The sequence below is a fragment of the Eriocheir sinensis genome, unplaced genomic scaffold (genome assembly GCF_024679095.1).
Source record: "Eriocheir sinensis breed Jianghai 21 unplaced genomic scaffold, ASM2467909v1 Scaffold50, whole genome shotgun sequence".
NCBI lineage: Eukaryota > Metazoa > Arthropoda > Malacostraca > Decapoda > Varunidae > Eriocheir > Eriocheir sinensis.
Genome location: NW_026111832.1, coordinates 130,939 through 145,000, shown reverse-complemented (window position 1 = coordinate 145,000; position 14,062 = coordinate 130,939). Strand labels below are relative to the sequence as shown.

General features: G+C 41.3%; 2 protein-coding genes and 2 long non-coding RNA genes across 4 annotated transcripts in view; 3 read left to right on the top strand and 1 right to left on the bottom strand.

Moving 5' to 3' along the window:
- Positions 1 to 278: 278 nt before the first annotated feature.
- LOC126992764 (uncharacterized) lies at positions 279 to 1,472 on the top strand. Its single transcript, XR_007747024.1, has 4 exons — positions 279 to 427; positions 638 to 742; positions 848 to 1,162; positions 1,428 to 1,472. It is a non-coding gene; the product is annotated as an uncharacterized LOC126992764 (long non-coding RNA).
- Positions 1,473 to 5,559: 4,087 nt separating this feature from the next.
- LOC126992743 (integumentary mucin C.1-like) lies at positions 5,560 to 10,245 on the top strand (the record flags this gene model as incomplete). The annotated part of the gene is made up of 3 exons (XM_050851559.1): positions 5,560 to 5,675; positions 5,725 to 5,897; positions 10,172 to 10,245. Coding segments are annotated over 3 exons (363 nt in total), but the record flags the coding sequence as incomplete, so codon positions are not given.
- A 285-nt stretch (positions 10,246 to 10,530) lies between these two features.
- On the top strand, positions 10,531 to 13,389 carry LOC126992788 (peritrophin-44-like). The gene is made up of 2 exons (XM_050851592.1): positions 10,531 to 10,697; positions 11,961 to 13,389. The coding sequence occupies exons 1-2, from the start codon at positions 10,635 to 10,637 to the stop codon at positions 12,891 to 12,893; spliced, it is 996 nt and encodes a 331-aa protein (XP_050707549.1). The 5' UTR covers positions 10,531 to 10,634; the 3' UTR covers positions 12,894 to 13,389.
- Positions 12,220 to 14,062, bottom strand: part of LOC126992790 (uncharacterized) — a 36,018-nt gene continuing 34,175 nt past the window's right edge. Inside the window, exon 3 of the long non-coding RNA XR_007747052.1 lies at positions 12,220 to 12,257. This is a non-coding gene — a long non-coding RNA (uncharacterized LOC126992790). The remainder of the gene's footprint in view (positions 12,258 to 14,062) is intronic.

Below are 14,062 nucleotides of genomic sequence, written 5' to 3'. Positions count from 1 at the left end.
GCTGGGTATACAATGCGTTACCTGGTTCTCGTATCCATCACCTTGTATTAGTAGACGCCTTGCATAACGCCTTTAGCAGGATTAATCACACAAGACGTTCAGCCGATTCCACAGTCCAACACAGAGGCTGGTATTGTAAGATACTTTCGTTTCTCACATCAGTTATTTCTAAATGTCAAAGAGGGGGTCAGTCGGGTTCTAATGAGTGTTTCTTCAGGTTCACGGTACAGAGGAAGGGTCACACTACCACCGGGGTCATAAAACTACTCTTGGAAATGCCCACAACTCCTAGGAAAGCCTTGCCAAATAGGTGTTTCTTTAGGTTCACGGTACAGAGGAAGGGTCAAACTACCACCAGGGTCATAAAACTACACCTGGATATGCCCACAACTCCTAGGAAAGCCTTGTCAAATAGGTGTTTCTTTAGGTTCACGGTACAGAGGAAGGGTCACACTACCACCAGGGTCATAAAACTACTCCTGGAAATGCCCACAACTCCTAGGAACGCCTTGTCTAATAGGTGTTTCTTTAGGTTCACGGTACTGAGGAAGGGTCACACTACCACCGGGGTCATAAAACTACTCCTGGAAATGCCCACAACTCCTTGGAAAGCCTTGTCAAATAGGTGTTTCTTTAGGTTCACGGTACAGAGGAAGGGTCACACTACCACCAGGGTCATAAAACTACTCCTGGAAATGCCCACAACTCCTAGGAAAGCCTTGTCAAATAGGTGTTTCTTTAGGTTCACGGTACTGAGGAAGGGTCACACTACCACCGGGGTCATAAAACTACTCTTGGAAATGCCCACAACTCCTAGGAAAGCCTTGTCAAATAGGTGTTTCTTTAGGTTCACGGTACAGAGGAAGGGTCACACTACCACCGGGGTCATAAAACTACTCTTGGAAATGCCCACAACTCCTAGGAAAGCCTTGTCAAATAGGTGTTTCTTTAGGTTCACGGTACAGAGGAAGGGTCACACTACCACCAGGGTCATAAAACTACTCCTGGAAATGCCCACAACTCCTAGGAAAGCCTTGTCAAATAGGTGTTTCTTTAGGTTCACGGTACAGAGGAAGGGTCACACTACCACCAGGGTCATAAAACTACTCCTGGAAATGCCCACAACTCCTAGAAAAGCCTTGTCAAATAGGTGTTTCTTTAGGTTCACGGAAGGGTCACACTACCACCAGGGTCATAAAACTACTTTTGGAAATACCCACAACTCCTAGGAAAGCCTTGTCAAATAGGTGTTTCTGTAGGTTCACAGTACAGAGGAAGGGTCACACTACCACCAGGGTCATAAAACTACCCCTGGAAATGCCCACAACTCGCCTTGTCAAATTTGTTTGTTTAGGGGGAAGGTCAGGTCACACCCAGGGTCATAAAACTACTTTTAAATACCCACAAACTCCTAGGAAAGTCTGCAGGTTCACAGTACAGAGGAAGGGTCACACTACCACCGGGGTCATAAAACTACTCCTGGATATGCCCACAACAACCAAAAGTATCCACAAAGCATATGCCAACCTTTTCCGCCTGTGTGAACTGTGAACAAGCAAATGTGGATACTGAAAGACAACTCTGACTCCCTACTCGTGAGACCAAAAAACATCCAAAATAACATGACTGCCTCCCACAATAGCAACACTCATAAGCAGAAACTGGAAACACGTTAAGGCTTGCAAGTGGCCATGAGTCAGAGGCGGAGGAGGGAAGCAGGAAAGGCTTAACGACCCCCAAGGAGCTTATCACCGGCTCCCCTACTCACCTGGGGGAGGGCGTGGCTACACCGATGACCCTTCACGCCCCTCTCACACATAGTACACAAGGCCTTCGTGGGAGTTGTGGGCATTTCCAGGGGCAGTTTTATGACCCTGTTGGTAGTGTGACCCTTCCTCTGTACCGTGAACCTGAAGAAACACTCATATGACAAGGCTTTCGTAGGAGTTGTGGGCATTTCCAGGGGCAGTTTTATGACCCTGGTGGTAGTGTGACCCTTCCTCTGTACCGTGAACCTGAAGAAACACTCATATGACAAGGCTTTCGTAGGAGTTGTGGGCATTTCCAGGGGCAGTTTTATGACCCTGGTGGTAGTGTGAGTCTTCTTCTGTACCGTGAACCTGAAGAAACACTCATATGACAAGGCTTTCGTAGGAGTTGTGGGCATTTCCAGGGGCAGTTTTATGACCCTGGTGGTAGTGTGACCCTTCCTCTGTACCGTGAACCTGAAGAAACACTAATTGGAACCCGACTGACCCCCTCTTTGACTTTTAGAAATGGCTGATGTGAGAATATATATGTCCCCAGAACAAACACGGAGACAGGTGCGAGAGCTCTTTCTGTACTAGGGCCGAATCTGTGGAACTCGCTACCTTGTGAAATAAAAGACTCTGATAACTTGACTGTATTGAAATCGAAGCTCAAAAATAAATTAGTAACTTTTGTGTGATAACAATGTAGATTTTCCTCATTTATGTCTAATGTGTAATGAATATGTAGAGCAGTAGAAGTTTATTATTATTATTATTATTATTATTATCTCTCTCTCTCTCTCTCTCTCTCTCTCTCTCTCTCTCTCTCTCTCTCTCTCTCTCTCTCTCTCTCTCTCTCTCTCTCTCTCTCTCATTCGCTTTTTCTCTCCCGTTCCTCTTCTCTTCCTTTCCCTTATTCCTTCCTTTCTTCCTTTCTCTCTATTCCTCTTCCTTTTCCTCTTCCTCTTCCTCTCTATTCCTCTCTATTCCCACTATTCTATTTCCTCTTAATTCTCCTCCATTTCCCTTCTTCGTAATTTAAGATAGATTTTAAGAGGAATAAGAAAATAATGATAAAAGGCGGAATAATGGAGAATGAATGAGAAAGAAGGGATGAGGAAGAAGGAATAATAATAGAAATAAGAATAAATTTACTTCAGTCCGCCATTAAATAATAAAAAAAAATGGGGAATAAGTTTAGTTTAGTCCACCATTAAATAATCGTTTTCTTCCATTCACTCCTCTCGCTCCTATCCTTATTTTGACTCTTTATCCTTATTTTCCCTTATTCCCCTTCGTTCTTGACCTCAAAAATAGACAATAGATAATTTACACGTATTTCTACCTTAATTACGATAGACGGAAGTGGATAATTAGCGAGATATTAGCGATTTTGAAATGCCTAAGAGAAATATTCAATAACTCACTAATTCGACATTCTACGGACACCTAAACACGTAGAAAATATAAAGCACAAAAAAACACACTAAAACAAACTATAATCTTCTTTAAAACACCGAAAAAACAATAAAAAACAGCGATTATGTATTAGACTTGAGGGGGAACTCATCTATTCAAGTTCTGTAATGGCACTCGATTCCGGAGGAGGAGGAAGATGAAAAAAAGTGTTAGAAAATTTATAATATCTCCTTTTAGTCTATTTCCATGGGTGTTTCCAGGGTGTCAGGGTGTAGTGGAAGCCTTAGGGTGTATCCAGTGCGCTTAGGATGTAGGGTGAAGGGCGGGAAGGGGTTGAAATGAGGGAAAATATGGAAGCTAGTTTGAATGACCAGAGGAAAATTGTGTTAGAAAAATTATAATATCTCTTTTCTATCTATTTCCACGGGTGTTTCCAGGGTGTCAGGGTGTAGTGGAAGCCTTAGGGTGTATCCAGTGTGCTTAGGGTGTAGGGTGAAGGGCTGGAAGGGGTTGAAATGAGGGAAAATATGGAAGTTAGGTTAATGTGTTTGTTGACTATTTTCTTTGTTCCTGATTTTCTTCTTTTCCTTTTCATGATTTCTCTCTCTCTCTCTCTCTCTCTCTCTCTCTCTCTCTCTCTCTCTCTCTCTCTCTTTCTTTCTTGCTTTCTCTTCTTTCTTTCTTTCTTTCTTTCTCTTTTTCTTTGTCTATTAATTATTTTTTCTTTTCCTTTACAAGTATGACTACTACTACTACTACTACTACTACTACTACTACTACTACTACTACTACTACTACTACTACTACTACTACTACTACTACTACTACTACTACTACTACTACTACTACTACTACTACTACTACTACTACTACTACTACTACTACTACTACTACTACTACTACTACTACTACTACTACTACTACTACTACTACTACTACTACTATTACTACTACTACTACTACTACTACTACTACTACTACTACTATTACTACTACTACTACTACTACTACTACTATACTAGTATAGAGAATAGTGGATTAGAACACACACACACACACACACACACACACACATACACACACACACACACACATACATACTTTCATCTTACTACTACTACTACTACTACTACTACTACTACTACTACTACTACTACTACTACTACTACTACTACTACTACTACTACTACTACGGACCTCCATCTATTAGAGTTGCGTTGTGAGCGGTATATTCTCTCATATCCTTTCACAAAGCAATTCATTGGCCCCACCCCGCCAATGACTGTGGCCGACAACCATCTTTATTTAGTATGACAAACTTTACTAAACATTTTAATTTTAAGCTAACAGAGCTTGTGGTTGATACGACTATCAACCACCGTCGCTTCAAAGTCCAGATCAGCAATGCGGGTGGTTTTGGGTGCAGGTGACCTGGTTCCTCTCAGGCAGAACAAGGCTGACCTCAGGAGGGAGAAGGACAGCCTGCATCTCATCGAGGCGACCACACTGCTTCTTGGCTGCTGTTTCTTATCCGCCAGTGTTTCGGCGAGTCTTGCGTAGAAGCTCTGCGCCCTTGGTCCCATCCCTCCTGCCGTCGTGAATACTACCGGGGTGAAGGAGCCCTGGTCCACATTCTGTATTCTTTCTTCATATGCTCTGTTCTTCTCTTGTTCGTTTCTTCTGTGGGCTGCATCAAGGGTCAGGTCTCTGTGGCAATGGGCCATGGGATCAAAGATCCTTATGTCAAAATATGCCCTTTGTCCACGAGTCCAAAACCCTCTGGCGCTAACATCCACTCGTGCTTCGTTCGAAACATTAGCGGTGCGTCTGGCGAGGTGTTCGCCTTGCAGAGGGAGCAGCATGGGTTCCACAGTCACGTCGTGGCAGACTTCTTTCAGCATCTGAGCTGTTACGTCTCTTACTTCATCATGTCTCATGCAGACGAAACCTCCTCTCTTGCATGTCATGGCATGATTTTGGTTGAAGGGTGAGCCACAGTTACACATGTTTGGGAGCCCATCCACTGGCCAGCCATACCTGAGGCCAAGGGCATCAGTGAATTCTTTTTTGTTTAAGTTGAAGCCTTTTGCCCTGATAGGTAGTGTGGTTAGCCAGTTTGAAGCGCCCACTTCCTGTGCAATATCTGTCCTCCTCCTTGTGTCTTCTGGGAGTTCTCTCATTAGGTCACTCAGAGTGTCTCTCTGTTTTCCTTCTCTGTTTATGGAGATTTCATTCCTTAGTGACCTAATATCTTGAGGGTTGTCTTCTCCCCTTTCATTTTGATTGGTAATATATCCGGTCAAGGAGGCTGTGGTTCGGATTGAGTTCCCGAATTCAGACTCAGCCAGATTTTGCGGGTTGGTGATGCCGAGCCCACCCACCCACTACTACTGCTACTACTACTACTACTACTACTACTACTACTACTACTACTACTACTACTACTACTACTACTACTACTACTACTACTACTACTACTACTACTACTACTACTACTACTACTACTACTACTACTACTACTACTACAACTACTACTACTACTATTACTACGACTACCTACTACTACTACTACTACTACTACTACTACTACTACTACTACTACTACTACTACTACTACTACTACTACTACTACTACTACTACTACTACTACTACTACTACTACTACTACTACTACTACTACTACTACTACTACTACTACTACTACTACTACTACTACTACTACTATTACTACCTACTACTACTACTACTACTACTACTACTACTACTACTACTACTACTACTACTACTACTACTAGGGAGAGAGGTAAGTGAATAATATGTACTTTATTTTTACTTATATGTATTTTTGTTTTTGTTTTTCTTTCTTTCTTTCTTTCTTTCTTTCTGTCTCTCTTTTAATATCTATCTTTGTTTTCTCTTGTTTTCTCTTTTTTCTAATTCTTTTCTTTCTTTCTTTCTCTCTTTCTTTCTATTTCTATCTATCTTTATCTTTCAATTTACATCTAACTTTCTTTTTATACATTATTTTTATTATTATTATTATTATTATTATTATTATTATTATTATTATTATTATTATTATTATTATTATTATTATTATTATTATTATTATTATTATATGTAGACCAGTTTGCCATGGAGACGGGTTCGAATCCACGCGTTGAGGAAGAGGAGGAAGAGAAGGAAGAGGAGGAAGAGGAGGAGGAGGAGGAGGAGGAGGGAAGGAGGAAGGAAATTTTATTAACATTGAAAAAATAATATATAAAAAAAAAGTCGGAGGAGGAGGAGGAGGAGGAGGAGGAAGAGGAGGAGGAGGAGGAGGAGGAAGAGGAGGAGGAGGCGGAGGAGGAAAATACTTAGATTACGATTGTGTAAGTGTGTGTGTGTGTGTGTGTGTGTGTGTGTGTGTGTGTGTGTGTGTGTGTGTGTGTGTACATAGATATGGATTTAAAGAGAAAGAAAAAAAAAATAAAACAATAGAAGCTGGGGAAGTCCGTGTGTGTGTGTGTGTGTGTGTGTGTGTGTGTGTGTGTTCGACTGATTAGTGAAAAAAATGAAGAAAAGAACAGTTAATTTCTATATATTTTCTTTCCTTTCTTCTTTGTCTTCTTCTTTCTTTTCTTTCTTTCTTTCTTTCTTTCCTTTTCATCTTTTTTTCTTCTATTCTTTTCCTCAATATTTATCTTTTTTTTCTTATTTTCTTTTTCTAATTCTTCTTTGTCTTTCTATCTATCTTCCTTTCTTCTTTTTTGTTATCTTTTTCTTCTTCAGTTTTTCTTTTCTTCCTTTCTTTTTCTTTCTTTCTTCTCTCTCCGTCTACCTATCTATCTATCTCTATCTATCTATCTATCTATTTATTTTACTATATATATATTTTTATGTTATTATATTCTTCTACACACACACACACACACACACACACACACACACACACACACACACACACACACACATTCTCTCTCACACACACACACACACACACACACACACACACACACACACACACACACACACACACACACACACACACACACACACACACACACACACCTCTCTCTCTCACACACACACACACACACACACACACACACACACACACACACACACACACACACATGTAAAAATAGATCCAGCTCCTCAAAAATGCGTATATTGTCTACGCTATCTTGAATGACTTGCGCAAGGGGGCGGGTTCGTGTGTGTGTGTGTGTGTGTGTGTGTGTGTGTGTGTGTGTGTGTAGACAATGGATCCACCCCCAAATAACCTAGATATCAGAATAAGTGAAGATTAACTCATTAACCTAAATTTTTTGGACACCTGCCCCCCCCCCCCCCATGATTCTACCCCCCCCCCCCCCCCTTCCTCCGTCCCGAGTCACCCACCCCCACCTCCCGGGGAGAGAGAGAGAATTTTAGAGTTCTTTTACTTTAGTATTAGTATTAGTGTTAGTATTGGTATTAGTGTTAGTATTAGTATTAGTATTAGTGTTAGTATTGGTATTAGTGTTAGTATTAGTATTAGTATTAGTGTTAGTATTGGTATTAGTGTTAGTATTAGTATTAGTATTGGTATTAGTGTTAGTATTAGTATTAGTATTAGTGTTAGTATTGGTATTAGTGTTAGTATTAGTGTTGGTATTGGTATTGGTGTTGGTGTTGGTATTAGTGTTGGTATTGGTGTTGGTATTGGTGTTGGTATTGGTGTTGGTATTAGTGTTGGTATTGGTATTGGTGTTGGTGTTGGTAGTGGTGTTGGTATTGGTGTTGGTGTTGGTATTTGTGTTGGTGTTGGTATTGGTATTGGTATTGGTATTAGTATTGGTATTAGTGTTAGTATTGGTATTGGTATTGGTGTTAGTGTTGGTATTGGTATTGGTGTTGGTATTGGTATTAGTATTGGTATTAGTATTGGTTTTAGTGTTGGTATTAGTGTTAGTATTGGTATTGGTATTGGTATTAGTATTGGTATTAGTGTTGGTATTGGTATTGGTATTGGTATTGGTATTAGTGTTAGTATTGGTATTGGTATTGGTATTAGTATTAGTGTTGGTATTAGTATTGGTATTAGTATTGGTATTGGTATTGGTATTAGTATTGGTATTAGTGTTAGTATTGGTATTGGTATTGGTGTTAGTGTTGGTATTGGTATTGGTGTTGGTATTGGTATTAGTATTAATTATTGGTATTGGTGTTGGTATTGGTATTGGTATTGGTATTAGTATTGGTGTTGGTATTATTATTGGTATATTAGTATTAGTATTGGTATTATTATTAATTATTGGTATTAGTTATTGGTATTAGCATTAGTATTGGTATTAGTGTTAGTATTAGTATTAGTATTAGTGTTAGTATTGGTATTAGTGTTAGTATTGGTATTAGTGTTAGTATTAGTATTAGTATTAGTGTTAGTATTGGTATTAGTGTTAGTATTGGTATTAGTATTAGTATTGGCATTAATATTAGTATTGGTATTGGTATTAGTATTGGTATTGGTGTTGGTTTTAATAATGATATTGGTATTGGTATTAGTATCGGTATTAGTGTTAGTATTAGCATTGGTATTATAATTAGTATTGGTATTCGTATTAGTATTGGTATTAGTATTAGTATTAATATTGGTATTAGTATTAGTATTGGTATTATTATTAATATTAGTATTAGTATTCGTATTGGTATTAGTATTTGTATTGGTATTAGCAATGGTATTAGTATTAGTATTGATATTAGTATTAGTATAAGTGTTAGCAATGGCATTAGAATTGGTATTGGTATTAGTATTGATATTAGTATTAGTATTGGTATAAGTATTTGTATTGGTATTAGTATTGGTATTAGTATTTGTATAAGTATTAGTATTAGTATTGGTATTAGTATTAGTTGTTGGTATTGGTGTTGGTGTTGTTGGTATTGGTATTGATTGTTGGTATTGGTGTTATTGGTGTTGGTATTGGTGTTGGTGTTGTTAGTTATTAGTATTGGTGTTGGTGTTGGTATTGGTGTTGGTATTGGTATTGGTGTTGGTGTTGGTATTGGTATTGTGTTGGTATTGGTGTTGGTATTAGTATTGGTGTTGGTATTGGTATTAGTATTGGTATTGGTGTTGGTATTGGTGTAAGTATTGGTGTTGGTTGTTAGTATTGTTGGTGTTAGTATTGGTGTTGTAATGGTATTGGTATTAGTGTTGATTGGTGTTAGTATTGGTATTAGTATTGGTGTTAGTATTAGTTTTAGTATTGGTATTAGTATTAGTATAGGTATTAGTATTGGTATTAGTATTAGTATAGGTATTAGTATTGGTATTAGTATTAGTATTGTTATTAGTATTGTTATTAGTATTGGTATTAGTATTGTTATTAGTATTGGTATTAGTATTGGTATTAGTATTAGTATTAGTATAGATATTAGAATTGGTATTAGTATTAGTATAGGTATTAGTATTGGTATTAGTATTAGTATTGATATTAGTATTGGTATTAGTATTGGTATTAGTATTAGTATTGGTATTGGTATTAGTATTAGTATTTTATTTTCACATTTCTTTCATCATAAGTTAAAAAAAAATCTCGCAGTCATTTTTATTTTTTCTTTATTTCGTTTCCATTTTTTAAAATTATTATTAGTTTTTTTTTTTTTTTTTACAGCAAAGGCGACAGCACAAGGGCACAAAAAAAGGAAACAGAAATAAAAATAAAATAAAAAAACGCTACTTGCTGCTCCTGTAGAGAACCCGAAGAGTTTTTTTCCCTCTCACCGTAATGCAAGAGTTAACCGTGTAGCAGCGACGGGCCAAATTTGTGCCATGATATAACCCCCCAAAAAACAGATGATGCATAAACTGATCACAAATGCTTTGATATATATTATGAAATGGTTTGTGTGAGGGTGATTTTTTCTCATTTTTCTCGCTTAGAGGGACCATTAAGAAACATGATCCCCACAGCTTCCGGGTTAAGGAGCGGGACAGACACTCTCTCACCTCCGGGTCTCGGTTATTGTCGTAGTTGTGAGGTTTGAGGTGAAGACGAGGGAGCTGTTGAGGTCTGGGGAAGGTGAGCGTTGGAGGCATACGCTGTAGCTCCGCGTTGCGTCGGCGCCCATTTCCGTCACCTTGGGCTTGTTGAGGTTCGGGATCGTCACCTCGAAATGCTGAACCTTGGCGTTGTTGGAAATTTCGAAATAGTAAAAATTAATGAAAGAAAAACCTCCTCCTCCTCCTCCTCCTCCTCCTACTCCTCCTCCTCCTCTTCTATAACTATCTACTCTCACTGAATTCTTTCCTTATCTTCGGAAACGCCTACCAAATGAGAGATAAGTGTGTGTGTGTGTGTGTGTGTGTGTGTGTGTGTGTGTGTGTGTGTGTGTGTGTGTGTGTGTGTGTGTGTGCGTGCGTGCGTGCTTGTGTGCTTGTGTTCGTGCCGCTGTGTATATATAGGCGTGCGGGCGGAGACAGACAGACACTCACACATGGACACACTCAGGATGAAGAGACTCAGTGTGGCGGCGGCTGTTGTGCTGATGCTGATGATGGTAAGTGTGTGTGTGTGTGTGTGTGTGTGTGTGTGTGTGTGTGTGTGTGTGTGTGTGTGTGTGTGTGTGTGTGTGTGTGTGAAGAGGAAAGAGAGACACAAACAGACATTCAGACAGGCAAGCAGACCGAGAAACTCAACACACACACACACACACACACACACACACACACACACACACACACACACACACACACACACACACACACACACACACGTTGAAACAAACATAATGACACGTAAAAATAAATATAAATTAAAACACTCCAACACGACTTTGGAATGAAACTTTGAAATGAAACTTTGAAATTAAACTATGGAATGAAACTTTGGAATGAAAATTTGGAATGAACCTTTGGAATGAAACTTTCGTTATGAAAATTTGGAATGAAACTTTGAAATGAAACTTTGGAATGAAACTTTGGAATGAAACTTTGGAATGAACCTTTGGAATGAAACTTTGGAATAAACCTTTGGAATGAAGCTTTGGAATGAAACTTTGGAATTAAAATTTGGAATGAACCTTTGGAATGAAACTTTGAAATTAAACTCTGTAATGAAACTTTGTAATAAAAATTTGGAATGAACCTTTGAAATGAAAATTTGCAATGAAATTTTGAAATTAAACTTTGGAGTGAAACTTTGGAATGAAACTTTGAAATTAATCTTTGGAGTGAATTTTTGAAATTAAACTTTGGAATGAAACTTAGGAATGAAAATTTGGAATGAACCTTTGAAATTAAACTTTGAAATTAAACTATGGAATGAAACGTTGGAATAAAAATTTGGAATTAACCTTTGGAATTAACCTTTGGAATGAAACTTTGTAATGAAAATTTGGAATGAAACTTTGGAATGAAACTTTGAAATGAAACTTTGGAGTGAAACTTTGGAATGAAACTTTGGATTGAAATTTGGAATGAAACTTTGGAATGAACCTTTGGAATTAACCTTTGAAATGAAACTTTGGAATGAAACTTTTTAATGAAACTTTGGAGTGAAACTTTGGAATGAAACTTTGGAATGAAACTTTGGAGTGAAACTTTGGAATGAAACTTTGGAGTGAAACTCTGGAATGAAACGTTGGAATGAAACTTTGGAGTGAAACTTTTGAACGAAACTTTGGAATGAAACTTGGTGTCTGTTTTGCTGCCTCCTAGTGCCCAACCCTCCCCCTCCTTCACCACCAACACCACCACCACATCACTCTCATCTCTCCACCACCACCACTACCACCACCTCCATGCTCTCTTCTCCCCCACAGGTGCTGCCCCGGGGGGGGTCTGCCCTGGAGGTCTCCATCTCCCCCCTGGCGTCGTGTGACCCTGACTGTACCGGCATGGACAACGGCGACAAAGTTGTCGACCCCCAAAACTGCACAAATTACTACTACTGCATCAACGGCCAACCGGCGGATCACCCGAACAGCTGCGGCAACACTAGCCACTTCGACCCGGCCACCCTTGAGTGTGTGGCCGATCCGGAGTGTAAGCCCGTGTGTGGTGGTGGAGGCTCGGGCTGCGCCATAACCTGCAACGCTACCACGACGGTGGTCGCCAACCTCTTCAACTGCTCCACCTACTACTTCTGCACCCCCGGCGGTCCCGTGTGGGCGGAATGCTCTGCTGAATTCCCCTACTTCGACGGCAGGAGCTGCACCTACGACAAAAGTGTCTGCTGCTCCCCCTACTGTGATCCGTACTGCGACGGCTCCGACTTCACCATGGTGCCGGACCCCAGTGACTGTGGCTCGTTCTACGTGTGTGACGAAGGCGTGGAAGGGGAGCCAGGCGAGGAATTCAAGTACCCCTGCGGCGACGGGAAGTACTTCAACATATCGCTTGGCAATTGTGAGGCAGGCGACCCCAACTCCTGCACCACACTGTGCGACGCCGCCACGGGGATTACCACCACCACCACCACCTCCACCGTCACCACCAGCTCGGGCGGCGGCGGCGGCACCACCCCCCCCGGCGGCGGCACCACCACCACCACCACCACCGGTGACTGCGTGACCACCTTCACCTGCCCCGCGGCGGGTGATTTCCCCGCCTGCCAAACCTGCCAGCCGGAATACTTTGACTGTGCCGGCGCGGGCGTGCCGGGCGTGATGACCACCTGCCCCGGTGACAATGTCTTCAACCCCACGCCAAACCTCGGCTTCTGTGTCCTGCCCGACAACTGCCCCTACCCCTGATGCCCCCATGCCCCCCTCCCCTACCCCTGATGCCCCCATGCCCCCCTCCCCTATCCCTGATGCCCCCATGCCCCCCTCCCCTACCCCTGATGCCCCCATGCCCCCCTCCCCTACCCCTGATGCCCCCATTCCCCCCTCCCCTTTCCCTGATGCCCCCATGCCCCCCTCCCCTACCCCTGATGCCCCAACCCCAGCACTCCTCCTCCCCTCCTCTGCTCTTACATACTCACCTTCCGCCCCTGCCTGTAAATCTCCCCTCAGTCTCCCCTTCCCGATTGGTTATAATGATGATGATGATGATGATGACGATGATGACAGGAGCCATACCTCAGGTCGTGTGACATGGTTGTCTATAATCAATTAATATATCGTGCCCCCACCCATGAAGAAGTATACACATGTATGTAGGTACGTATGTAAGTACCACGTGGTGTGCGTCTTCCCACGACATGTATCACTCCTGTCTTTGTTGGGTAATAACATTTGATGCCACTAAGCGTTGCCTTTTTTTCTTTGACGTTTTCTTCCTGGTGAGAGGTCCAGTTGTTGAGGACAATGGGAGGCACTCCATCGAAGCCATCTAAGGGTTGGGGCCAGAGAGGGCATAGAAAACAACATTCTTAAGGATTTTAATTGCATGTATAGTTGAGTGAGAGGGGGATGAGGTGGAGGAATTTGCCCCGAATCGTCCAGAGTAGAAATTTCAGAGAAAGTTTGAGCGAAGAGTTCAGACTTAGAGGAAAGACTTGATGGCTGTCATCAGGAGAGGTGGGAAAGATGAAGAATTGAAAGTGTCGCAGATATCTTGAATAGGTGCCAGACATTTTTCTTGATTCTAGAGTTTTTGATGAGTCGATGAATAGATTTGGAAAGATTCCGGCAAAAATGTAAAGATGATGATTAACAGGAGTTGGAAGGCTCCGGACCATTGTATGAGCTGCCTCCATCCAGTATAGCGCGGGAACAAGCGTGACGGAACCACGGCTTTTTAGCGTGAAAAGAGACAGCAGGTGGAATGTGAGCCTCGGCCCAAGAGACAGTCACCTCCGTAAAGCGCTTGCCCCCCACACACACACACACACACACACACACACACACACAAAGGGGTCTCTCTCTTGGAAGCAGTGATCATGCCACTGGAAACCAAAAAAGTACATCCTCAGGCCATT

Coding starts and splice junctions, on each gene's coding strand:
- LOC126992788 (XM_050851592.1), top strand. CDS start 10,635: ATGGACACACTCAGGATGAAGAGACTCAGTGTGGCGGCGGCTGTTGTG. Junction 10,698..11,960: donor TTGTGCTGATGCTGATGATG/GTAAGTGTGTGT, acceptor TCTCCCCCACAG/GTGCTGCCCCGGGGGGGGTC.